Source organism: Trifolium pratense, linkage group LG2, assembly GCF_020283565.1.
Source record: "Trifolium pratense cultivar HEN17-A07 linkage group LG2, ARS_RC_1.1, whole genome shotgun sequence".
Lineage (NCBI taxonomy): Eukaryota > Viridiplantae > Streptophyta > Magnoliopsida > Fabales > Fabaceae > Trifolium > Trifolium pratense.
This window is the reverse complement of record NC_060060.1, coordinates 408,590-435,198: the sequence shown is the minus strand read 5'-3', so window position 1 is coordinate 435,198 and position 26,609 is coordinate 408,590. Positions and strand designations below refer to the sequence as shown.

At 33.1% G+C, this 26,609-nt stretch overlaps 3 protein-coding genes across 4 annotated transcripts; 1 reads left to right on the top strand and 2 right to left on the bottom strand.

The window, feature by feature from the left end:
* Nucleotides 1-566: 566 nt before the first annotated feature.
* Nucleotides 567-4,711, bottom strand: LOC123909564 (probable inactive shikimate kinase like 1, chloroplastic). Its single transcript, XM_045960424.1, has 10 exons — nucleotides 4,419-4,711; nucleotides 3,141-3,187; nucleotides 2,952-3,006; nucleotides 2,796-2,868; nucleotides 2,613-2,700; nucleotides 2,098-2,180; nucleotides 1,595-1,721; nucleotides 1,412-1,490; nucleotides 1,056-1,120; nucleotides 567-855 (listed from the first exon to the last, which is right to left on the bottom strand). The coding sequence occupies exons 1-10, from the start codon at nucleotides 4,621-4,623 to the stop codon at nucleotides 787-789; spliced, it is 891 nt and encodes a 296-aa protein (XP_045816380.1). The 5' UTR covers nucleotides 4,624-4,711; the 3' UTR covers nucleotides 567-786.
* Nucleotides 4,712-7,179: 2,468 nt separating this feature from the next.
* On the top strand, nucleotides 7,180-17,581 carry LOC123907139 (glutathione reductase, cytosolic). 2 transcript variants are annotated; one of them, XM_045957245.1, is made up of 17 exons: nucleotides 7,180-7,467; nucleotides 7,677-7,853; nucleotides 8,872-8,936; nucleotides 9,408-9,477; nucleotides 10,643-10,714; nucleotides 11,789-11,992; nucleotides 12,277-12,350; nucleotides 12,434-12,517; nucleotides 13,013-13,100; nucleotides 13,188-13,269; nucleotides 14,280-14,353; nucleotides 15,258-15,365; nucleotides 15,505-15,569; nucleotides 15,720-15,833; nucleotides 16,346-16,445; nucleotides 16,724-16,777; nucleotides 17,251-17,581. In XM_045957245.1, exons 2-17 carry the CDS (start codon nucleotides 7,704-7,706, stop codon nucleotides 17,344-17,346), a joined length of 1,500 nt encoding a protein of 499 aa, XP_045813201.1. In that variant the 5' UTR covers nucleotides 7,180-7,467; nucleotides 7,677-7,703; the 3' UTR covers nucleotides 17,347-17,581. The 2 variants fall into 2 exon arrangements, with proteins under 2 accessions (XP_045813201.1, XP_045813203.1); XM_045957247.1 differs by having other exon boundaries at nucleotides 7,231-7,306.
* Nucleotides 17,582-18,951: 1,370 nt separating this feature from the next.
* On the bottom strand, nucleotides 18,952-22,796 carry LOC123907138 (DNA polymerase I). Its single transcript, XM_045957244.1, has 4 exons — nucleotides 22,250-22,796; nucleotides 20,552-20,786; nucleotides 20,029-20,251; nucleotides 18,952-19,354 (listed from the first exon to the last, which is right to left on the bottom strand). The coding sequence occupies exons 1-4, from the start codon at nucleotides 22,721-22,723 to the stop codon at nucleotides 19,144-19,146; spliced, it is 1,143 nt and encodes a 380-aa protein (XP_045813200.1). The 5' UTR covers nucleotides 22,724-22,796; the 3' UTR covers nucleotides 18,952-19,143.
* Nucleotides 22,797-26,609: the final 3,813 nt, after the last annotated feature.

The following is a 26,609-nucleotide window of genomic DNA, read 5'->3' as shown; positions in this document are numbered from 1 at the left end:
CTCTGTAAGATATTTAAGGGTAAGTAGCTACTTTTCCTCCTTTTCATAACCAAATAGTACTTTAGAACCCTTCTTTAATTTTTTTATTTTTTATTTATTTTCAAACAAACATACTTACACAAACAAACTCATGAAAACTAGAAACTTGTCTTGCAATGTGTGTTTTGGTTTTTAATGAAAGTGTATTTTAGCCTTATTTTTTTATTATTTTATTACTTCACTATTAATTAAGTTATTTTTTATTTATCATATAAAATTAAAAATAGTTATCATGAAGCATGTTTTGAAACACCAAGGTGCTTCTTAATTTTTTTTTTGGTTTTCATCCTCTGGTTCCTATGGGAAGAGGGCCCTAGTAGTCTAGAGTTCGGGGCGAGTTCTGACATCAAGTGGTTTCAGTCCCCTTCTAAATGCAGTTACAGGGAATTGAACCGTGGTCCTCCCTATCAAGTTTAGCATCAATCATCACTGAACCAACTAACATTTGGTCCAAGGTGCTTCTTAAAAGTTGTTGAGACATGTGGAAAACCAAATAGGCAAATTTAATTTCAATTCTAAAATTCATCTCTCTCTTAAACACACTCTTAGAAATCAATTAATTACGGTGACCAAGAGTATGTGTAATTGTAAACAGGTATATTAGAGATACATGAAGGAGTACTTTTATTTTCTTAGAAATTAAACTAGTATCATTATCCAAATAAACAAGATAAAATCTAAACAAATTCCAAAATATTTTTAGAATTTTAAGAATCATTCATAATATGGAAGCATGCCCCGGGTTGGTTAAAATGGTCTTGCAGCTTCTTCCATCATCTTCTTTACTCTGGTCAACTTCTCAACCTCCCCAAGAACCTAAAATTAGAGAAAAAATTTAAGTAAAATAAAGATACATGGCCTAAAACAAAATTTATGAAGAATATCCATCAAAGAGTTGGTAACAATGCGAAGTCAATGTAGCAAAAATGACGCTTATCTGGTACAGTCCTAATATGCAAAAAAAAAAAAAAAAAACTTGGTAAAACATGTTTCAAATCAAAGCTAAAAATTATAACCTCTAAAGCCACGTCTTCTGTTGTAACGTCATCTAAGTTTTCATAACCCAACCGAGTAGCTACTTCTGTAAAAAGAAAGAAGCTATTTTAGGAAGTAAGTCATACATGGAAAACCAACCCTTGCAGACATTTTATTCCTTGAAATAATAAAGGTAGGATCAATTTAGTCCCTCAAATTTGTGAAATAGCAATTTAGTCCCTTAAATTGATTGATATTTTTCAATTTAAGGGACTAAATTGTTGTTTCGCAAATTTATGGGGATAAATTGACTGGCCCTTACAATTTCAAGGAATAAAATGTCTATTTACTCGACAAAAAATGTAAAAACACCCCAGAAAGGTTATATAATATATACTTTGAAGTGAAATAATTGCATCAGCTGTAGCATATCCATCTTTGTACTTATTGTATAGAGCGGCCAGTTCATCCATTACCTAATGTCATTTAGTAGAGACATTACTAATTAGGGTTTAGATTTACTGCAATTGTAAGTTTGTAAACATATATGACTGAACTTTTAAAAGTATGGTATCACAACCTCTGGGTAAGATCCTGAAGTAGATATATCAGATGAAGGAAATGGACTCTGGTCTTCAGTTACATCCCTAGCCACAGTGTCTAAAGGCAAATCTATCCACAAGGAAATTCCATGTCTCACGAGTGCCCTATAACAATTTAAGAGCAGATTAAAACAATATTGTAGCAAATCATCATTTTGGTCCCTAAATGTGTGAGGTGGTGTGTCAATGTAGTTCTTGAATGTATTGGAATTACAACAACAAAAAAAAATCCGAGTGTGTCTTTGGTTAGTAGTTTTATGGACTAAATTTATTGACATAACACACATTCGGAGACCAAACTAACTAACAGAAGACACATTCAAGGACCAAACTTGCTAAGGAAAGACATATTCAGGGATGTTTTTGTGATTCGGTTACATTTAAGAACTATAGAGACAACGCTCGACACATTCAAGGACCAAAATAACGGTTTACTCTGTAGTAAAGGTAAGAAAAGTGAGCTTGCAACTATAATCCATACAGATTAGTTTTGTTTTGAACAGCATCATTTCCGGCACAAACTACCAGTCGACCCATGGACGACAATTGCTTAAGTACTTCAGTCTGCAGTATTTGACATGTAAAACATGAGTAATAACCTATAGTCTAACTCATCAGAGATGATTGATGTATATGAGCATCTTTATCCTGAAATTTAAGTGAGAAGAACACTTCAGCTCAACAATCAGAAGAAATTAGCGAGGTAGGAAGACGATCACGCTATTATAATGCATAGATGAAGTCATGAAACACAGAGTACATAAACATGAAGTGAGACCCTGATTGGTTAATAACTTAATTAAGTATATATAGCACAAGTGTTTATGTATAAACTATTTCTATAACAGAACATAAAATAAAGTCAAATTATTTTCATATAAGTTATAAGTTGTTTCCATAAATTCCCTCAAATGTCTCACAATTACTTATGCTAGTAGATAAGCTTACATAAGTCAGCCCAAACAGGCCCTAAGTCAGTCTAAGACAATTAATTACCTCAGACTCATAGAAGCTCGTTTCATCACTCTCTTTCAAGGATTTTGCAACTGAAGCACCACCTAAAGCTTCTTCCACCAAACTATCGCTGAATAGAGTATATAAACATCAAGTTTAGCTAAGAATTCTAAGTTACCTTATATCTAAAATAAAACCTTATACTATTAGAGAATGAACAAGTACCTGTCAAAATAATAATATCTCAATACATCAGCCAGCAGTTTTCCCAGATTGGTTTTAAGAGAACTTTTCATACCTTGATCAAATAAATCAGGATGAGTCAGAATAAGCCAAAAGCACTGAATGCCATTATTTGTGTGCATAATACGCAATACTTACCAACCAAAAATATGGAGGACCCTTTCAGTTCAGAGGATACCTCAGCCGCTTTCTTCTGAATCAAAGGTTAAAGTTAAAATGTGAGTTTCAATTCAGAAACACTGAATATAAGGGTCAATTACATATAGACAAAAACAAGAGTAGCAAACCCAATTATGGTTGCGAGTTCAACAGGAAGGGTAATCTCACCTTCACTGCAAGAGATAAATCCGCGGCAGCAACCTTAGTCACTGAAGCTAAATGGGCAGATAAAAGTAAGAATATGAATATCAATTTCTACATTAAAAGGGATACAGACGGTAGGATGATAAATATCAATAGTTGTTGGAAAAAATATCAACGCTCAATAATGCACATAGAAGCACAACAAATGCATGAATATAAATCCCAACAAATTTAGAGGTCAAATTTGTTGATGTAGTATTTTCTTATCAATAGTTCTAAGTTTAACTTAATCGGTCTGCCACCAGGTACTGAGTTTGATTCCTACTAATTAAAAAAGAAAAACTTAGTCTATAGGAGTAAAATCCGTGGGATATAACTCCTGTAACATCAAAAATCAAGTAATGAAACCAAGTGATTAATGAGCTCCACTTAAAGAATAAATTGTTTGGGAGAACCGAAGTTCGATCCCTGGGTGGAACAATTATTGGCCAGAACTTATTTATCGCTCGGCCGAACTCCAAATTATCAAGGACCCTTCTCCCGGGAACCAGAAGGTTAACTCTAAAAAAAATAGTAATGAAATTTTAAGATCATTATAATCTCCGTAGCACCGATGCTTTTTATAGAAGGTGTGTCCGGTGTCTAACACCACAACACACGTGATTTCATTCAAATTATTACTTTGTGCCAACATGTTTGTGCCAGTATTGTGTCCCCAATGTCTATGTTCAATGCTTCATATTCGTTGTTTTGTATTTTTGTAACAATTTCATCTACTGATCTCACCAGATTTTGTACAGAACACTTAATTCTAACACTATTATTCTAAACTCCTTTATCATTTTACACCTAATGAATCCCTAATGCATGTGTACCGTATATTGTTATAGGAATTAAGCATATTAGATCATTAGTTATTTTAATTTCAGTTGGTTGATATTTTCCCTAGTTATATGCAATGATATCGTTATCTTTGTAAAATTAGTCAGTTTAATTAGTTACTATTTAGTAAAGTTTGTTATCAACTTGTCTTTATATAACTAACCATCTAAGGTTAATGGAATAAACACATTGAATTCATAACTAAATTCTTTAATAAAATTCTCATTCAATACTATATTTGCACAATCTCTCTCAATTGTACCGGATTCTATTCTAAATCATTAAAATCTCTGCTTGAGACTTTGGAATGTTATTGGTTCGTCCCTAAAATTCAATTTTTCCGTCTCATATGTCGAATATGAATTACAAGTATATGAAATAATGAATGTATAGAAATTGAGTTGAGAAATTGAGAGTTACATGGAATAGGAAAAATGGCGTCTGGTGATGATGAAGAATTGATGGAAGAGTTTGTTAACCTGCGTCGGAATTGGAAGGGAACAGAGGTTGGAATTGGGAAGTTGAGAATTGATGAAGATTGAAAAGATGAGCAGCAGCAAGTGGAAGGAAGAAGAAGACGAGTGCTGTTCATCTGCCACAATACGCTGGTTGTTGCCTTCTCCATTGGATAAACCACTGACTGATACACTCTGCTAATAATCACTTATCTATCTTTCTTTTTTTCTTTTTTTTTTTTTCTATTTTTTTAATAGGTGGCAATCATCTCAAATTTACTACTCCCTCCGGTCCTTATTATAAGGAACAATTTGAAAAAAACACACATACCAAGAAACCTTATCTTTCTTAATAAAATTCTAAAATTTTACAATCTATTCCAAAACTAACCTTGGTGTATTAATTTATCCTTAGGGAATATATCACTCTAATTAATGCATAACTTTGGAATGGATACAATTTAATAAGGGTAAAAATGGAATTGTAAGAATAAATTTAATGATTGTTTCTTATAAAAAGGACCAAATTTTTTTTCCAAATTGTTCCTTATAAAAAGGACCGGAGGGAGTATTTCACTTCCACCTAAAGAATACGGATTTGGATCATTTCCGACTCTTTTTCTCATCGGTCATTACTCTCTTATGCATTGTACCTATGATGTTAACAGAGGTGTTATAGCGTGGCGTCAGACCACCTCTCCGCTATGCTATAAGGCCGCCTTCCGCTATTTAGAGAAGCGGAAATAGCTGCCGCTATTTGCAGGATAATGGCGGTGGCGTAGCGGATCGGTAGCGCTATTTGGCCGCTTTTGCGTTTTGGAGGAAATTTTTTTATAAAAACCCTTATGTTGGAAATAAATCATAAAGTGAGAGGTATTTTAGTCTTTATTTAGAACTAATTTTGATGGTAAATGACAATATTTAGTATAACTATTAAGTAAGAAAGTCATTTTAATTTTGTGTATTTTTCTATTTTTTAGTATTTATGTATGTTGTTGGAATTTATGTTTGATTTGTACATGACCGCTATACTGCTATAGCATTTTTTAGGGTCGGCACTACGCACCGCTATATGATATTAACAACACTAATTAGCCTAATATTTAACAAAAAAAATTGTAATATTAAAAGGTATTTAAAAAAAAACTTTATTGTAAGCAAAAGATGCGGTTTGATTCCCACTATAGACAAATTTAATTTTTTTTAATTTAAAACTGCAATAAAAAGATAAGGAAAATGAGCGGGGAAAATATTAGGTTTAGTGTAAGCAAATAATGCGGGTTCGATTCCCAGTATACAAATTAATTAATTTTTTAATATAAAAATGCAATAAAAAGAGAGAGAAAATGATTAGGTTTAGGGTTATCGTATCAGAATAAGCTTATAATATAAGAGATAAGAGATAGCATTGTACTCTATTTTCTTTGTTGATCAATAAACGTTGAATTAGAAAAATGAGAGAAGCTGGACACAAAGTGCTGCAGAGATCCAATTTCAATGAATACAACTATAGATCTATTATGATAATTAGGCAGCGTTAAGAAAGGATAAGTAGGTAAAAATGTTGTTAAATATAAGGGTAATATGATAATTTTAAGTAGTGTGGACTGTGGAGCGGCCGTAACCACTCTTTGTCCTATAACCAGCCTCCGTATTTAAAATTTTGGTTTTCCCCGCACTCAGCTGGATTAGTTTTTCCCCGCTAAATTCACAGCGGATCAGAGTGGATTTGAGTAGGGATGTCAATGGGGCGGAGATTAAGTGGAGGGTACTTTATCACTCCTTGCCCCACCATTTAAAATATTTTTGATCCTCGTCTCTGTTCCCCGCTTCGGGAAGTATTCTTCCTCCATTCTCATCTCCACGGGGAAAAACTCTCCATCTTCGAGTCCCCAAACAAGGCAATATATGCGAAGATCCACATTTACAGATGAAATTGATATCCCTGGGTCTGAGTCCATTCGTCATGCCTATCAAGTAGTCTAGTTAGTTACTAAAATTTGACATTTAAATGTGAATAAGTGGAAAATCTAAGTTTAAATGCTAACCTATGCATATTTTAAGATGGAGAATGTTAACTTGTGCCCTTTTAACATTTCTACATACGGAATTATATTCTCAATAACTATATTAATTCTCTACCACTCTCTTTATCGTGTTGCCCATTCTGCGTTAAATTCAACCACTCATTTGTATGGACGGATCTCTCTCTAGATTTATTAAAAAAGTGATATATATACATGTGTATACTAGTATATTACATTTTTCAATGAATTTAAAAAGTTAATTTTTATTTATATATGAAACCAGATAATCATAGCCACTAAATTTCATTTTATTTCTTCCTTAAATCTTTGAACAATCAAGATGCACACCTTACAATAAACAAGATATTGATAATAATATGAATGACCAAGGTTAAATGTTCGTTTTGTATAAATTTACTATAAATTTTGACAAAAAAATTAGCTCCACCGACATGTTTATCCGGATCCCCATTTGTGCATTGTGCTACCGCGTACAGTAAATATTGTTTTAACTGTGAAAATATGCACTTGTGACCATCCCATTCAACCAAAGAGAATCCAGATACGCAGAGTATCGCTCAAGATAGGTATATGATGACCCACATGACATGAGCCTCTCCTTAATTCGTCCCACATTATGGACCAGGTGAAGAATACAAAATTCAATTTTCCACTAACAAATTTTAAGAAATGCATGGCCAAATTTTCTTAAAAGAAAAGTATAATTACGTGGTACTTTTTTCCAACTAAAAACGTACTGTATTGGCTTGACGGCTTTAAAAAAAACACGTCTAGAAAATATTCGGAGGTGCAAATAAAACTTCAGGGAGGCGTAAATAACTAATTCCACATATAATTACTCCTACTTACGTACCATAACCATAGTTTCAGTTCATTTTTTCTTCTTTCATTTTCTCTTCATAAATCTCATTTCTCAAAACGCGCTCTTCTTTCTCTCATTCATTCATTCTTCAATTCACAACACAGGTAACAATTTTCGCATTTTCTTCGTATATTCCACAATCACATAGCAAAATTTCATCGATTTTTTTTCAATTCGAAGTGAATATGAATGAACTTGTGAAGCATTTATTGTTTTGAGATTTTTGATTTCTTTGATTTGTACTGAACTTTGATTTTGACCTGATTTGTTCGATTAGTATTTGATTTAGGTTTTAACGATCGTGATTATGTAGGTTAAGTAAGAAATTTGTTCGATTGCGATGGCTAGGAAGGTGCTTAGGGATGATGAACCTGATTTGAACAAAGGTGAAGTGGTAGAAGGGACGAATTTTGACTTTGACTTGTTTATTATTGGTGCTGGTAGTGGTGGTGTTCGTGCTGCTAGATTTTCATCTAATTTTGGAGCTAAGGTTTGTTACTACGTTCTGATTATGATTTTGTTTTTGTTAATTAATAGTAGTTTAATACGTTGATTAATCTGTGAAAACATTTTTTTTGTTGTCTATTATTCATTATACGAAGCACATGCATGAACACCGAAGACATTACGGCAACAATAATAATTTGTGAAAATGACATAATTCAAGTAATCATATGTGTCGGTGAGGTGTCAGTGTCAGCACCGATGATTCGGACACGCCTAATCTGAGGAGTGTCTGTGCTTCATAGACTATTCACATGTGTCGGTGAGCCGTGTCAGTGTCGGACACCGACGGTTTGGACACGCCTAATCTGAGGAGTGTTTGTGCTTCATAGACTATTTATGCTAATCTCGTGTGAATATCAGTTCATTACTACGTTCTGACTTTGATCTTAATATATTTTTTGTTAATACGTTGATGTTGATTAATCCGTGATAATATTTTTTGTCTATTATTCGTGTGAATATCAGTTCATTGTTTTATTTTCTCCAGGTTTATAAGAGAAAGTAGTAAGAAAGTCCTAGATGGTGTTTGGATAAATATCTTTATTTGCAGCTTATAGCATTAACCCTTATTATGATAAGTGTTTGTGTATGAGCTATTTCTATAACAAAAAATGAAATAAAGTTAAGTTGTTTTTGTATAAGTTATAAGCTGTTTTCATAAGGAATCTTGAAAAACTTATGAAAATAAGCTGAAAATAGCTTATGAATATGTCATAAGTAGTTTTCATAAGTTATCCTACATAGTCTCATAAAAGTATGCCAATACATAAGCTGAAATAAGACACTCGAAACAGACCATTTGAGATTAAACACATGTCTGTTATGGATTATAAAAAAAGTGATTTTGATGATATTCAATAATTTTGAGATTTATATGACAGAATATTATGCCATGGTTTGATCCATGTAGCTGACTCTACTTAGTGGGATAGAGCTTGGTTGTTGTTGTAGTAAGGTTTATTTGTTGTATTCTAATTATATTCCACATCCTGTGTCTATAGGTCGGAATTTGTGAGCTTCCTTTTGACCCGATTAGCTCAGAAACTATTGGAGGAGTCGGTGGAACGTAAGTTTATTCACTTTATGCTACTTTCTCTAACAAGTTTTTATTTCGTTGGTATTAAGAATAGAGTTTAATTTTCATACACTCTTAGCACATATATGTGTGTGACTTTAGAAGTGGTTATAGTAAAAGTCAAATGCATCTAATGATCTGACGATTAAGATTAATTGACAGTGTATATTAAATTATTATTGAAATCCTTATGAATATAATGGTAGTCTTGTTTGTTTGTTACAGTCCCCATGTAACATTATTACTTCTAAATCAATTATGTTAACCGGTCTTTGCCTCTTGGTTGTTATTTCTTATCCCCAGTTACTAGTTATTATATCTTGATTTTCTAAACCTTAAGCATGAGAATAGTGTGATAAAGTGACTACATGTATGATTGTAATTTTGTCATTTACCTTTCTTGCTAGACCCTGCCTAATAATATTTTAATGAATGACATGCTTATATTTATTGATTTCAAAGGTGTGTCATTCGTGGTTGTGTTCCCAAAAAGATTTTGGTCTATGGAGCATCTTATGGAGGTGAACTTGAGGTAATGGTTGATTCTTGAATTTCTTAGTAACAACATGGATTAATTAATGGGAGTGATTGTTGTGCTTTGTCCACTTCAGTATTTTTGGGGCATTTTCGTAGAATGGAACGGGTGCATTTTTCAAAGTATCTCATTGCATTCCACCAAAATTTATTTTGGGATATTATTATGTGCCTAGCTTGTCTTTGTGTTGTGCCAAGGTTATTTTGAGGGAGCATCCGTAACTTATGTACACAGGGGCTTCACAGCCTTGTTGCACTCACTGTCTTGTTTCTTTTTCAGCTCTTTTTTATCTCTGGTGGATACTTTAGCTTCGTCGTCGTTGTATCTTGATAGGAACTTATCAAATTTTTGTTTATGTATTCGAATTTCTAAAGGAGATAAACTAGTACATGAAAATAAAGAAAATAAAGAAAAGGGCAAAGGCCCCCAATCCCAAAGCCAGAGTATGAAAGAGGCAACCAAACTAAACTAAACTAAAAATTACTAGGGTTATCCTTGACGGTGGGTGGTCCCAAATAATAGGAGATAGGATATCAGAATCTACTCTAGATACCAACTTGAATAATTTAGATTGAATGACTTAGATTACACAATGGGGCTGCACAAAATGTTATTTATTCAAGAGAGAATCTCTCAGAATAAAGAAAAGTAGGACACTAAATATTTATAATGGACTTGTAGCTCATTAAAGCTTCTAAGTATTCAAAAGCAAGCTTAAGCTGTTAGGTGAAGCTTGAATATTTCCCCTCAAGAAAGATCCCTTTGAGCTTGAAGCATCAACAATGCATAAATCCTTAGTTTTTTACTAATATTTAATTTTCTTTATTGAAAATATTTCCACAGCAAAGATCAATTATAGATCACTTAGTTATAGAATTCTATAACATGGAAGAATTAGCTATTTGAAGAAACTTGAATGATTTTTGTTTTTATTTATCTCTAACATAAGATTTATATTATTAGATCTGATGTTATATAGTTACAGTATTTGGTTCAAATTCTCATCAAGTATGTCATGCAAATGAATTCAATATTATATTTCATTACAATCCATTTTTCTTGATATTTTTACTGGTGCTGGGCCATGATTTCTTGTGAGATCATCATTTCTAGTTAACTTGTATTTGCTGATTTAACAAACCCTGCTATGATTTGATGATAGGATGCTAGAAATTATGGATGGGAATTGAGCGAGCATATTGACTTCAATTGGAAGAAGCTCTTGCAAAAGAAGGTATTTCAAGATCTTATTTATTGGTTATATAACATCAAAGCATTATTATTTCTTTTTCTATCAAAATCGAATTTGCTTTTATACTTAAAGAACTTTGTTAAATGTAGTTTGAATAAATAGTATTTGGTTTTCTAGATGTTCTTGGTTTATTAAAGGGCCAGGAGTTGAAAACTAAGTGAAAGAAGACTAGAAAGTAATCGCTAAATGCTTGATCTTGATTTCGTTCGTCACTTCAAATACCTTTGGTATTAAACCAACTTAACCAGAATTTGGTACTTGGTTCAGTTATACTGAGTGAAAAACTAAGACACACTAACTTATACTGACACCTATACTAACTAACACAACTGATGCATGTGCTACTCCTACTCGACTTAGCAGTGCTGGTAGAGTCAGCTAAACTAGCTTGCCTGGAGAATAGGTCTACTGAAAAATGTACAAATACATGGCTGCATAATCTGACTACTAGTCCCATTTCAAATTTGTCAAACACCCTGTGTTTGTCGCTCAGTTGGTTGAGGGAAATCTTGGACAGAGATTTTGTTAATGCGTGAGCAAGTGTGTTCAACAGGAAGGTGGGCTAAAAAGTTTTTTTAGGAGGACTTACTTATGAACAAACAAAGGTAGGCTAATAAGTGTTTTATAGTAGGACTTTCTTATGAACAAAGAAGAGGTCCAAAAGAAGAACTGAGATTTTGTACATTGAAAATTGAATGAATTGTGGTAAAGAAATCTTAGGTATTCGAGAGACAGAGACCTGGTGATAGAAACCAGAAAGTTCAGATAACAATGGTGTATTATTTACTTGAAGTGGATTAATGTCAACAACTTAATTGATTAAACTCTTAATCGATTAGAATACCAATTAAACTCTAAATTAGCTAACTTAGTGAATAGATATACTGAAAATGTAAACTTACATGGTTACATAATCCGACTCTTAGTTTCTATAAACTCTACACGCATGGTCTCCAGCTTGTCCAATTTTATTGAGCAGGGAGCAGTTTATTAGTACCTGAAAAAATGAAAATTAATTTGTCTGTTGATCAATAATATGTACTTTGTCAAATGCAGACAGATGAAATAAACAGATTAAATGGAATTTACAAGCGGTTGTTATCCAATGCTGGGGTTAAGCTATTTGAAGGTGAGGGAAAGATAGCAGGTCCAAATGAAGTTGAGGTGACACAATTGGATGGCACTAAATTGTCCTACACGGCAAAGCATATTTTGATTGCAACTGGCAGCAGGGCTCAGCGTCCAGATATTCCTGGCAAGGTTAGTTTGCTTGCTTAAATATATCATTGTAAACGCGAAGGTTGCAGTTTATTAGTATAGTAGGAATATGCATGTTAAGAATTTTTTCATATGGAATGTTGGTCTCTAAACTCTGGACTTCTATCTATATTCCACTCTCACTGATTCTTGACAAATGACTGTTATATTATGGAAGTTCTTTTTTGTAAATCTTAACAAAGAACTTTTGCAATAAAATTTTAGGATGTGTAATGATTGTTGTCGATGTTGTCTTATTTGTTTGTGACTGCGGGGGCTTTTTGCAGGAGTTGGGTATAACATCTGATGAGGCACTAAGTTTAGAGGAGTTTCCCAAACGTACTGTGATTCTCGGAGCAGGGTGTGTCTTCATCTTCTCATGTGTATTACAATAACTACTTACTACTGTCTCACTAATAAATTTGTATATATGTTTGTGTTCAGTTATATTGCAGTTGAGTTTGCATCTATATGGCGTGGGATGGGTTCAGATGTCAATCTCGTTTTCAGAAGGGAACTTCCATTGAGGTGCGGCTCTGACATGAGTTGAAGCTAATGAATTTTAATCTCTTCCATTTTGGATTGATACAATTCAAAATATATACATGCAGTACAGTTTGCAGCACACAATTAATTTATTAAAAATTAAGAAAATAAGACACTAAATTGGGGGACATGAACCAAAACCCAGGCAAAAATCAAGAGCTATGAAACCTATAGTTTGGAAGTTGAAATCTATTGCAAGAGAAGTCCCGTGAAATGAAGTGGGGACATAGGAGTCCCACCTGTTGAAACAAGGACCAACATAAGCAACTAGTTTGTTAGCGCATATATGTGTAGTAAAGGTTGCAAGAAATGTCAAAGATAGATGAATTAATAGAACTTTTCCACTACTACTTACTATTAATATCCATTGGTTTCAATATTCTCTTTCTTTTTTGTTTTTGGCTAACATTGTTTTTTTTTTTTTTTTTTCTTTTTCTGTTGTATAATTACTTCATGCTTTATCAAACTCTGTTGCAGAGGTTTTGATGACGAAATGAGAGCTGTAGTTGCAAGAAACCTTGAAGGCAGGGGAATTAATTTGCATCCAAGAACAAATTTGAAAGAGGTATTGCCTTTTGTAGTTTTCTAAAATGTAAAATTTTCTTTAAATTCATATTTGGAGGCTTAGCTAATAGCAAAAAATTTCTTCTAGTTAATCAAAACAGATGATGGCATTAAAGTTATTACAGATCATGGTGAGGAGTTGATTGCAGATGCTGTGCTATTTGCGACTGGTAAGTTTCAAAAATTGTCAGTTTCAAAAGATTGACAGTGTTAGTATTTTTAGGCTGTTGGACTTCTAAATACCTTTTCGCTCATGTCAGAATTTAATAGGAGTATTAGCTTTAAATGAAGAAGCATTTTAAAAAAATGTCTTTGCGAATTCCAAATTTGGTGCTCGTGTCTTTCTATATTATCATTTTCTTAAGTATATATGCTAATAATTGGTAACACTTGATCGGTTTATATGATTGATCAAATTATATACCCTATCACAGAATTCGAACATCACACTTACTCTATCTAAGAGTGTGTTTGGATCAAGTAATTGGAAATTCTAGGAAAATTAGAATTCTAGGCAATTCTAGTGCATCAACTGAATTCCTTTCATTTCTAAATTGTTTGTTTGGATAGAGTAATAAAATTCTTCGTTGTTAAACTTCTTTGAACTATTTTTATAATTCGGAGAATTATCAAAATGAAGGGATTTTATGAAGTATTTTGTCAAACTAGATTTAGAGAATTTCAAATACCACCTAAAAACTAAGAATTTCACATCCCTTCCTTACTCTATAAAATGTGAATCTCAAACTACTACTTATAATTCATTCGAATTATGCAAATTGGTTGATTTATCCTCAAAATTACATTACCTCAAAAAATTTCCTCATCCAAACATATTCAAATTTCCACATCCAAAATTACTTTATATGTACATTGATCTAATGAATAATGGATGAAGTAAAGTTTTCTTTTTATCTGTCTTCGGTTTTTTTCTTGGACGGGTGGGAACAATATTGTGCATATTTATCTTGTGAAACATTTGCTTAACTTGTTTGAAAGAATTATTCTATAACCCCACTCTCTACACACTTTTTATATTAATTAAAATTCATATAGATCCCATCAAAATTATGTAGGACCCGCGTGATTTAGGGGGACTCATTTGAATTAATAGTAGAGAGTGAGTTGCTTGTACTAAAGATTAATCCATGTATTATTAAATGCTCTTTTGTTGCTGCAGGTCGGGCTCCTAATTCTAAGAGGTTAAATTTAGAAAAAGTTGGTGTGGAGGTTGATAAGTCAGGAGCAATTAAGGTTAGTAGCCGTCTCTTTTGTCATCTGCATGTTTACCTCAGTTTTCCAAGAAGTTTAGAAACATGATTTGTTGTTATGAAGCTGCGAAAGCCATAATTTAGTTATTGTGCTGACTAGTCTACTGAGCTGTTATTAATATTGAGAGATCCTGAGAAATTGTATACCATGAAATTTGTATATCTAGTGTTCAGTGTCTGCTCATTTATGCTTTGCAAAAAAGGTGATCTTAAGGTTGTGTAAAAATGCAATTTTGTTCTAAGAGAAGTTACATAATATAGAAGTCATTATTGGTTATGTTACAATTGTAATTTATAAACAACACTTCTGTTGTAGTAATGATAGTTTTTTTCTTTCTAGAAGTTACTTTAAATAGTAAAAAATATAGTTTTTCCACAATTCTGTTTTGTTTAAAATGATTAAGCAAACATTATAAAACCTTTTAAATAGGCAACAAAATCTTTATTCACACACTTGTCCTTTTACAAGTAATACTTTAATAAATTTCAATATTTCAACACTTAAATGAAGATTCAATGGGGTTGAATTTGGAAAATAGAATAAAAATATATATAACCTTTAAAGGAATCACTGGTATTTATTTTAAATGCTTTAGACCTTGGAGGCCAAAAATTATTTGGTGTAAATTGGGTTTGAATATTGCTTATTAGATATGCATGTCTTTAATGTTGTGTATTCTTCCAATTGTTTTAGCTTATATATTTATAGTACGAATTTCTTGTATTGTTTCTAACATAGCGGCGGCCATATGCTTCCCAGTATAGTGTTTTGGGAGTCAGCCACTATGCTCCTCTAATACCGCTATCCATCATTGACTATATAGGAATTAAAGAAGTTTTGTTTCTAGTGACATTTAGTTCTAAATGTACTACATTCATGTGTTTAGGTAGATGAGTACTCACGCACCAACATCCCTAGCATATGGGCTGTGGGTGATGTAACCAACCGATTCAATCTTACCCCAGTGGCCTTGATGGAAGCATCGTTATTTGCAGTAAGTGTTCTGATATTTATTTGATTAGCAGACATGTTTATCTTTTGGGGAGGGAGGGGTTGTTGATTAGTTGGTTATACAATGATGTTATTTATTGTTTTTAACATACATTTATTTTTCTTTATTTGGATATTTGCAGAAAACAGTATTTGGTGGGGAATCACTCAAGCCAAACTATAATGATATTCCATATGCAGTGTTTAGGTATAGTTGCATTTATGTAATAAAACTTGGCAGCTGTTAACTACTATGAACATGTTACATGACTTATGATAACATATCTGCTTCCCTTCTCAATTTTATCTTTTACTATTTTTTGGCTTAATATATAACTCATTTTTTTCTGATCTGCAGCATTCCACCACTTTCGGTAGTTGGTTTAAGTGAGGAGGACGCGATAGAGAAAACTAATGGTGATGTATTGGTTTTCACATCAACCTTCAATCCTATGAAAAATACAATCTCTGGGTAAGTCTAGTGTTGTGTGAAAAAAATGCAAGTGTATGGTTTTCGAAGTAGTATAAAAAACTATTGTACCTGGTTTTCGAAGTAGTGTATGGTTTTCGAAGTAGTATAAAAAATGCAAGTGTATGGTTTTCGAGGTAGTATAAAAAAATGCAAGTGTATGGTTTTCGAAGTAGTATAAAAAACTATTTTTATCAGCATCAACTAATTATAATTTAATAAGGAATTTCGAGGATTGTTGTGATAACATCAAGAGGAATTTCGATTGGGGTTACTAGTGATAATTAATGAGTTTTGATTCATTTTTTAGCAAGATCTTTTAAAATTGAATTGTCCAATGTTTTAAAAATTGAGTTTGCGTAAGATCTGGGGTGGTTTTAGCAAGATCTTTTAAAATTAAATTGTTTGGTCTTTATGATCGCTCTATGCTCTTCAATCCTCAGCTAGATTATGTTTGTTCCTGGACTTATGTTTCATTTCTATAGTCCTATTAATTTTTGTTATTTTTTCAATAGGCGGCAAGAGAAAACTATTATGAAGCTTGTTGTTGATGCTCAGACAGATAAAGTTCTTGGAGCATCTATGTGTGGGCCTGATGCACCTGAAATTATTCAGGTACTATTATTGCTTCATATTTTCTGCTAACTATGATGCATCAATGTGATTTCTTTCTTTACTATGTTGTCAATTGCCTAGGAGCCTTTACATTATCATTACAGTAGATTGTTATCTGTATCCTCCATCTTATTGTATGCATCGTTCTTCAAGAATTAGTTGTGTTTGTGACCGTACTTCTATAAGCTAGTGCTCATTGTTTTTCTTTATTTATTTCTATCTTTATTAGAGATAGAAATTCTCTATTAATTCATGATATTAATATTGGTGATCAATAGGGTATTGCTATTGCATTGAAGTGTGGAGCTACTAAGGCGCAATTTGATAGCACGGTAAGTTCACATTTTTCTTGATGATTCTGTCCTGTCTTTTTAGGACAGTTATAGTATGTTGTCGCTAAAAAAACCATTGTATGATAAACCAGTCATTCATCTTTTGTTGATGCAACCACTGGTGGAACTTGACTTATTACATTATTTTGACCAAAGGAGTTAGATGATAAACTCAAAGTTTAAAGTTACATATATTCGTAGTGATTTATATCGATAGGATCATTACTTCCTTGAGCATTATTGAAGTTGACATCAATTTCAAAATCAACTTCAAAATTGCATGTGTTAACATTATTGAAGTTGTTTAAAATGTAAATCTCTTATGTTTGCGACGGGTTGAAGTACTCCTTGTACTCCCCATTAATAAATTTGCTTATAATAAAAGCTCGAGTGAAAAAGAATTATCCTAATTATTTTAGATATTAATAAATCGTGCGACAAATGAGTCCTAATGATTGTGTTCTTTTATGCAGGTGGGAATACACCCATCGGCCGCAGAAGAATTTGTGACCATGCGCACAGTGACAAGGCGTGTTACCGGTGGTGCGAAGCCCAAGACAAGTTTGTAAACATGTTTTAATTAATTAAATAAAAAGATACAATCGGCTCACATTGGTCAGGACTTACTTGCATGTTTCTTTTCCTCGGCATAGCCCCTTTGATTTTGTAAAATTTTAATCAAAATACGAACTGTTTGTTTGTTAATAGTGTAGCTGCATCTGTTGTTTCAAATACCAACGAAGAGTATTCTTTTATGCAAATTTAATTTTCTAGAAATTTCGTAATGAAGGGTGTTTTCTCATTCTAGTTTGATTTCGTTCAGAATGTTCATAACTATAATCTGATCATAACAAAGAAATCGTATCAGTCAACTCGTGTGATCTTGTTTGCTTTAGTCAAGTATTTTGGCACAACACAGCCTTTCAGCTTGAATAAATTTTTGTAGTATTTTGTCATCTTCAAAATTCTCATTTTACGTTGAAGTAGTTGAGGATGATGAATATGAACCCTATTCTTCCTACGCCAGTCTAACTCGTGAATAAAACAAGTATAGCTGTGCAACCAAGTTGTCAAAGAATGGGATGTTCTTGGACAATTGACATGCACTGAATGAGTAGTTTTAGGGTAATTCTATATATCTATAGGCAATTGAGTATGAAAACTATATGAATGATATGTTGATAACTTCACCAAATTAAAAAACCATACCTACACAATAATAAAAATAAATCATTGTTATAAAACAGTTAAAAAGTATACACTTAGATGTATATATTGTACACCTATGTACATCCAAAGGAAGAAAGCAATTTAATTTATAGCTAACTACATTGGTGATCCAAAGTATTCTAGTATTGAAAGAAAATAACAATTGGGAAAACAAAAGGGGCAAAGAAACTAATCAACTAATAATTTTTTGGTTTTTTTAAATTTAAACAATTAGTTTTTTTAATTTTTTGACAAAAATAAAAAATTTATTAAGTAATTGAAATAATGGGATTCTTGACCCAAAAAAGAAGAAGAAACAATGGGATCAAATTTTTGTTAATTAAAATTCTGATTGTTTTACTGATGTTTTTGATTTAATTTGTTTTTAATATAAATTAAAAATAATGTTTTACTAATCTTGGTGTCTGAATAACCTATCAAATGATTTTAAATTTTTATAAAAATAATAATTTATTTTAATATAATTTATGGAAAATCTTATAAGAATTATCTATTAAAAAATTATGACTCTTCTCGTTTTTATGGCTAAAAAAATGACATTATTAATGTCAATTTAGTATGATTTTTTTTTTTGATAGACAAAATGGTTAAGGTATTGAAACTCAAACACACAAAGTGAAGTGACCGGGGTTCGAACCCCGGTCCTGACTCGTGACGTCCGACACTAACAATTTCGACATTTCTGTCAGATGAGCTAAGATTTGTGGACAGTACGAGTTATATCTTTATTATATGCTATTTTAATCAAACTGGTGTCAATTAAGTCATTATTTTAATCATGAAAATAAAAATAATCATTAAATTATATGTTTAAAACATCAACATATATTATGATACTATTTTAAATATTTTTTAAATATCGATCCACCATAGACCACCACTTAAATAAGTGGTCATTTTCCTACAAATATGAGCAGTTATGTAGAAGTATAATACACAGAAAATGAAAACTGTCTGAAACATAAAATTAAACAACCTCTAGGAATTAAATAGCTTGGTCTGTCCCTTTTTCCTTTCAGCCAATATTTATAATTCTAACTTCCTACAACAGTTTCTGACTTCCTACTACAGTTACATAGCAATTACTGCATACATAACATTTAATTTAATAATAATAAAATAAACTGCTACTAATATTACATAACTTTTGCTTCAACACTAATTGGATTATTATGCTTCTTTCTAACATATTTACTGGTGATAGCAGGCCTATTACTAACACAATTCGTCATAGGTATTAGCTCTTTACTTTCTTCCAAATATTTGAACAAGGTAGATAATGCAATAGTATCATTGTGAGTGTCTCTCTCAACCAACCATTCCTCGTAAAGCTGAACATTTACATCCCTGTCAAATTTCAATACAATATATAAGAAAAATAAGATGGTTGGAGATTTGTTGGGACAAATGCAGCGTGCTAGAATTTATTATTTGCATGAGATAAGGTCCAAACATGATTTACGAGTTAGGGCAGTGCTTACCTTACAAACCGGATTTGTAGGGTTGAGTTAGGTCTAACCCAAGTTTTAATATGATATCATTGTTTATCCAAGATTCGTTGGGCCACCCTCTATTGGGTCACCGCTATTGGACCACTAGGGTGACACTCCAGATGTCCAAATCTGGCCGTGAGGAGACTGTGTTAAGAGTCCCACATTATCTAAGATCCGTTGAGCCACCCTTTATCGGGTCCCCAACATTGGACCACATTATCTGAGATCTGTCGAGCCACCCTCTCTCGGGTCCCCAGATCTGTGCGTGAGGAGACTATGTTAAGACTCCCATATTAAATGAGATAAAGCCTGAACGTGACTTTATAAGTGGGAGGGAGCAGTCGTCACCTTACAAGCTAGATTTGTAGGGTTGAGTTAGGACCTTAACCCATGTTTCAAGACAAAGCATCACTATGATAACTGACATAACATCTTAGCTCTGATGGCACCTCAGCTACCAACAACTATTTGCAATATGTGTAAATATGTGAATAGGCGAGGCAAAGATTTAGGAACAAACATCAATACCTTTTCAAGGCAAGAACTTTATAGTTTCTTCGTAGATAATTGGCATGGTTTTTTAGAGCATCTTGTGCATATGGTTTTCCCACAGTCCTTACTGCAGCTGCATTTAATAAAGCTTCCAATGAACCATGCTTTCGAACGAGTTTTAGAGCAGTCTTCCAACCAAAATTAGGCACTAGATTTTGGATACCAGGAACACCGTCAACTTCATCACCTACGATAGATCCTACAAAATAACAGCATACATAAACAAAAATGTTAGTGTTCATTGTGTTACCACGTGATCAGTAAACAAAAACACGATTGGATTATAGAAAGGGTCAAGAAGAAATCCAACTCTTTGCATTTTATCTTTATGACTGATATGAACTGGATCAAAAGATTATAAATTGGTTTTGAGCCATGTACAAGTTTTCAATATATACTATATACTCAATGGATATTTATGTTGGCATAAATATAAATTAATGGAACAATCAAACATGAATATAGCTATAGCGTAGCGTATGATATATCATATACTCACTGAGGCTCAGATCAGATTCTGGGTCACAATTATACTGATCTCTGTAATGTCTCATAGTATAGAAGGACCATCTTTGTAACTCTGGCAAAGGCATAACTATTTGCACATTGTCAGAAATAAGTTGCTTAAAATCCTTATCAGGGGAAGCAATCACAACTCGAAACCCTTTTTTGAGAACTTGTTCGACAAGTGTAGCTACAACATCATCAGCTTCATGGCCATCAACTTTTATCACCTATATGATTTCATTTAGTCACAATGAATGATGTGATTGAATAAAAGCAAACTGACTATATATGCAGTTTTGCTTATGCTTATTAGAACGAAATCTGCTTTTATATGTAAACTGACAATATGAACAGTCTTTTATATAATGCTACAGAAGGAAAGAAATTGTATCGTTGAATTTACAAATTGCCAACTAGTTAATCATAAGTAGTTATAATTTTATACTATAGAAACATTCTAGGACAATAGCATACACAGCTAAGCCAATCAACATACATAATAATGTATTCTAGTAAGTTGTCATCACTGATTTGGTGACCATTGGATTTTAATGCGATTGAAAACTTTGAGACATCATGGTTAAAATTTCAGAGACATTCAGAAGCAAAAAAGAAATGTCGGTTCATGACTTAATGAGCTTTAAGAATGCAAGTATAATTCTGTTATCTTTTCTGCACTTTCTTCTACTGAAAACTCAAATGCATGTTGATTTTAAGTAGTTAAAAAAGAGTTAAAATAGTTGTATGGACATTCCATCAGGAACTAGACAAGCTTGAACTTTTATATGTAATGAACTCGATGAAAACAAGCTTCTTGATAAAATAAACTTCCTTGCAGGAAATATGTGAGCAAAGGTGGAAGTTATTGTATGCAGGAGTAATTAGTTATATAATGACTTGGAATTATCCTTAAATAAATCAGATGTACATTTTAATTTGATATGAAAGCAAGGTGTCAAATCATAAAACAATGAATTGAGAGATTTTAATTTCAATGTTTTGAAGGATTCCGATACAACTTGAACTTCAATCAAATTAAGAGATTCTATAGTTGAGCATAGTATAATGAATTAGAGTTAGTTGTAGCTTCTTAGAATTGAGAGATTGACCTAACTCAACCCTACAAACTGGTTTGTAAGGTGATGAGTGCCCTCACTTATAAACATATATTCAGGTCATCTCACAACCGATGTGAGACTCTTAACATAGCTTATGGAATACAGTGTCTTAGTTTGATGAATGGGAGACATATACTTGATTAGTCTCATATAGTATATTCGAGTATCATAGTTGTGAATATATCGAAATTACAAACACATCCACAAGTGTCTCTTTTATTAGTCATTTTGGTCTCAGATATGTTTTAAGTAGTCAATTCAATCCTCAAATGTGATTTTCATCGGTCAATTTAATCCATAAAATTACTAACAAAAAGACACTAGTGATTTAGTTGTAATTTCAATACATTCAGAGATTAATGTGACAACCAATTATACTTACAAGTTTCAAACTATGAAAGTACGAACACTTCTTGGATTAGGCTTATCCTAGTGTTGGACATGCGTTAGTGTCGAACACGACATTTATGATTACCCTAAACTATGTAATATTTTCAAATTATTAACATGTCCTCAAAAATGTACAAGAACAATGAAATGACAAATGACACTAGTAGAAAAAAAACACTCACAGGCACATTGCATTTTCTAAGAACATCACTAATAACCGGATGAAACCTTCCAACATAACCACCACCAGCACCACCACCGGCAAAGAATTTTTTCCGATTTGCTTTATAAGAAGGAAGCAACTTTCTCCGATGTTCACTTCCTCTATCACCATCAACAACAGCAATAACAGGGCTATTGTGAGCAATTTGAGGAGATAGAAAAAGTGAAAACCATCTAGCAAATGAGTGTAAGCTAGGGTTTGATCCTTCGTAACAGAGTGGATTTACATCTAAAAAGAACACTCTTTTAGGTTTATGTGTGACGGTGGTTGTGGTGGTGGCGGTGAGTGCGGTTGTTTTTGGAGTAGTTTTGAAGGATAGTGAAGATGATGATGAAGAAGAAGAAGAAGAAGGGTTGAAATTGGAATGGTGAGTGAAATTGAAAGTATGTGAGTGTGATGATGATGAAACATTGGTTGTTTGTAATGATTTCATTTTCTTCTTCTTCTTCTTCTTCTCTATCGATATCTGACATTATCTCATCATGCTTGCTTACCTTTTGTAGTGTCTCCAACAAAACAAACAACATCGAGTTTAAGTTTTTTTTTTTTTTTTTTTTATTAAATATATTTTTAATCTTGGTAAATATTTTAAATTTTGGTTTTTAATTCGTATAAAAATTTAACTAGTCTTTGGCATTAAATATTTTTTACTATGATTTTCTATTCATAATAATTTAGTGATTATAAATTTTATCTTAAAGATAAATAAGTGGAGTGTCCAAGATTCGAACTTTCACTATTACATAATACTACGTGATATTTCTATCGACCGAGTTAAGCTCACAAGATTTTTTTTATCATGATTTTTTATCTTTGCATTTTAGTCAACTCGTATATATCATTTGAATTTTTCATTTTGCGAATTGCGATTAATATTTAATATATTATAAGATTTCACTTTTTTTTGGTAAAGTAGTCTAGTGGCTAGACTCTTACATATTTAAATGTGGAGAAATGTGAAATTCGAGATTCGAACCCCGATAACTCCAATAATGTCTCTGACAGCTATCATTTGAGCTTCAGACAAGATTTCACTTTGTTGGCTAAAAGTGGAAGATGTCAAAGGGCTCCCGCAAGAGCATGCTTTGAGATTGGCTAAGATCGAATAGAGCCTTAGGATCCGAATCTGTCTTTTTGCGATAGTGTTGTACTTTGCCAAATATAATTGTATTTTGAAGATCGAAGTTAGTAATCCTTTAAAGTGGAACATTGATCATATTGAAGGCTACACAACAAGCGTTTACAATTTTTAGCTAAGGTTCATCCCGTGGCTTTATCGGAGCATCAGATGATTCAAAACATAAGAATTTATTTGGAATAAGATAATTCATTTGAAGATTTTTGTTTTTGTTTGGCGAGTTATCAACAATAAGCTAACAAGAAAGTATAATTTCAATGAGTTAAAACATGACTTAATTACTATTGACCATATCAGTTTGTATCATAGTGTAATCCCTAGACATAGGCAGACTGCATTTATTATGTTTCTATGTTTAGCTTATTGTGAATTACTGTAATTATGTTTAGCTTGATTCTTGGATCAAGCCTTGTACTCTTACTGTGTATTTAAACACATTTGTATAATGAACAATACATAACATTCAGTACCATTTCTTTCTTGGCATCAGAGCACTTAAGCTTGAAGGCTCTCGATCCATTCAACCATGTCGTCCGCTGCAAACTCAAACAAGAAAAACGACCTTCCATCAATCATTTCTGTCAAGCTGGACAGAGATAACTACCCTCTATGGAAATCATTGGTTCTACCATTGATAAGAGGATGCAAGTTTGATGGTTACATACTAGGTACAAAAGAATGTCCAGAGCAATTTGTCACTTCTGCTGACAAGAGCAAGAAAGTTAATCCTGATTTTCAGGATTGGATGGCTGATGATCAAGCTCTCCTAGGATGGTTAATGAATTCCATGGCAATTGACATTGCAACTCAGTTACTGCATTGTGAAACCTCCAAGCAACTTTGGGATGAAGCACAAAGTCTTGCTGGTGCACACACAAAGTCAAGAATCATCTACCTCAAATCTGAATTTCACAACACTCGAAAAGGAGAGATGAAGATGGAGGAGTACCTCATCAAGATGAAGAATCTCTCTGACAAATTGAAACTTGCAGGATCTCCCATCTCAAATTCTGATTTAATGATACAAACATTAAATGGACTAGATGCCGAATACAATCCAGTGGTGGTCAAACTATCCGATCAAATTAACCTTAGTTGGGTTGATGTGCAAGCACAACTACTAGCCTTTGAGAGCAGGTTAGATCAACTCAACAATTTCAGTGGTCTAACACTGAATGCTTCTGCAAATTTTGCCAACAAAACTGAGTTCAGAGGCAACAAATTTCACTCACGTGGAAACTGGAGAAGATCCAACTTTAGAGGCATGAGAGGAGGCAGAGGAAAAGGAAGGATGTCCAACACCAAATGTCAGGTATGTAGTGGAATTGGACACACGGCTGTGGACTGTTCCTATCGATTTGACAGATCTTACACAGGCAGAAATTATTCAACAGAAGCAGACAAACAAGGATCACATAGTGCATTCGTAGCCTCACCCTATCATGGTCAAGACTATGAATGGTATTTTGATAGTGGAGCTAGCAACCATGTGACACATCAAACTGACAAGTTTCAAGGCTTCAATGAGCATAATGGTAAGAATTCTTTAATGGTTGGAAATGGTGAGAAACTAAAAATTGTTGCTTCAGGTTCAACAAAATTAAACACTCTCAATCTACATGATGTTTTATATGTACCTCAAATTACCAAAAACCTGTTGAGTGTATCTAAGTTGACTGCTGACAATAATATATTTGTTGAATTTGATGCAAATTGTTGCTCTGTGAAGGACAAGCTGACAGGGCAGACTCTTCTAAAGGGGAGACTTAAAGATGGACTTTACCAACTTTCAGATGTCAGCCCCCAATCAAATAAACACCCATGTGTCTACATGTCTGTCAAAGAAAGCTGGCATAGAAAGCTAGGACATCCCAACAATAAAGTTTTAGAGAAAGTGTTAAAGGATTGCAATGTGAAGATTTCACCTAGTGATCAATTTTCTTTTTGTGAAGCTTGTCAGTTTGGCAAACTACATTTGTTACCTTTTAAGTCTTCTTCCTCTCATGTTCAAGAACCTCTAGGATTAATCCACTCTGATGTATGGGGCCCAGCCCCAATTTTGTCACCGTCTGGATTCAAATACTATGTTCATTTTATTGATGATTTTAGTAGATTTACATGGATTTTTCCTTTAAAGCAAAAATCTGATACAATTCATGCTTTCATTCAATTCAAAAACTTAGCTGAAAATCAGTTCAATAAGAAAATAAAAATTATTCAATGTGATGGTGGTGGAGAATATAAGGCTGTGCAAAAGGTTTCTATAGAAGCAGGTATACAATTTAGAATGTCTTATCCCTATACCTCTCAACAAAATGGGAGAGCTGAGAGGAAACATAGACATGTGGTTGAGTTAGGACTAACACTACTGGCCCAGGCTAAGATGCCTTTGCGATACTGGTGGGAAGCATTTTCCACAGCTGTCTACCTAATCAATAGACTGTCATCCTCAGTAAATCCAAATGAGAGTCCATACTCCTTAATGTTCAAAAGGGAACCAGACTATAATGCTTTAAAACCTTTTGGTTGTGCTTGCTACCCTTGCCTTAAACCATACAACCAACACAAGCTACAGTTTCACACAACTAGGTGTGTATTCATGGGATACAGCAACTCTCACAAAGGTTATAAGTGCATCAATTCTCATGGCAGAATATTTATATCACGACATGTGGTCTTCAATGAAAATCACTTTCCCTTCCACGATGGCTTCCTTAATACCAAAAATCCTTTAAAAACACTAACAGAAAATAGTTCCATTTTGTTACCTATTTGTTCTACAGGTTCCACTACACAAGATGCAATTGGGTCAGATAACAACATAGTCAATGATCAGGACACAACCAATGATCAGAACACACACTCTACCGAGTCAAGTGACAACAATGAAGAAGAACATGCTGACAACAGTGAATCTTTTGTCAATACCAACTGTACCGACCCAATTTTCATATTATTATTTTTATGTGTTAAAATATTTTATTTAACGTGGAATTTTAATTAAGTTAATAACTAGAGTTATTTATCGAGTACTTTAGTTATTAAGCGAGTAGAGAGAGAGTTAACGTGTTATTGGGCCAAGCCAATTGGGCTTGAGGCCCAATGGGCCTTGTGTGTGTGAGGGGCGCCCATATGGCCTAGGGGAAGGGAGAAACATTTCATTTTTTCTCATGTTCTTGTG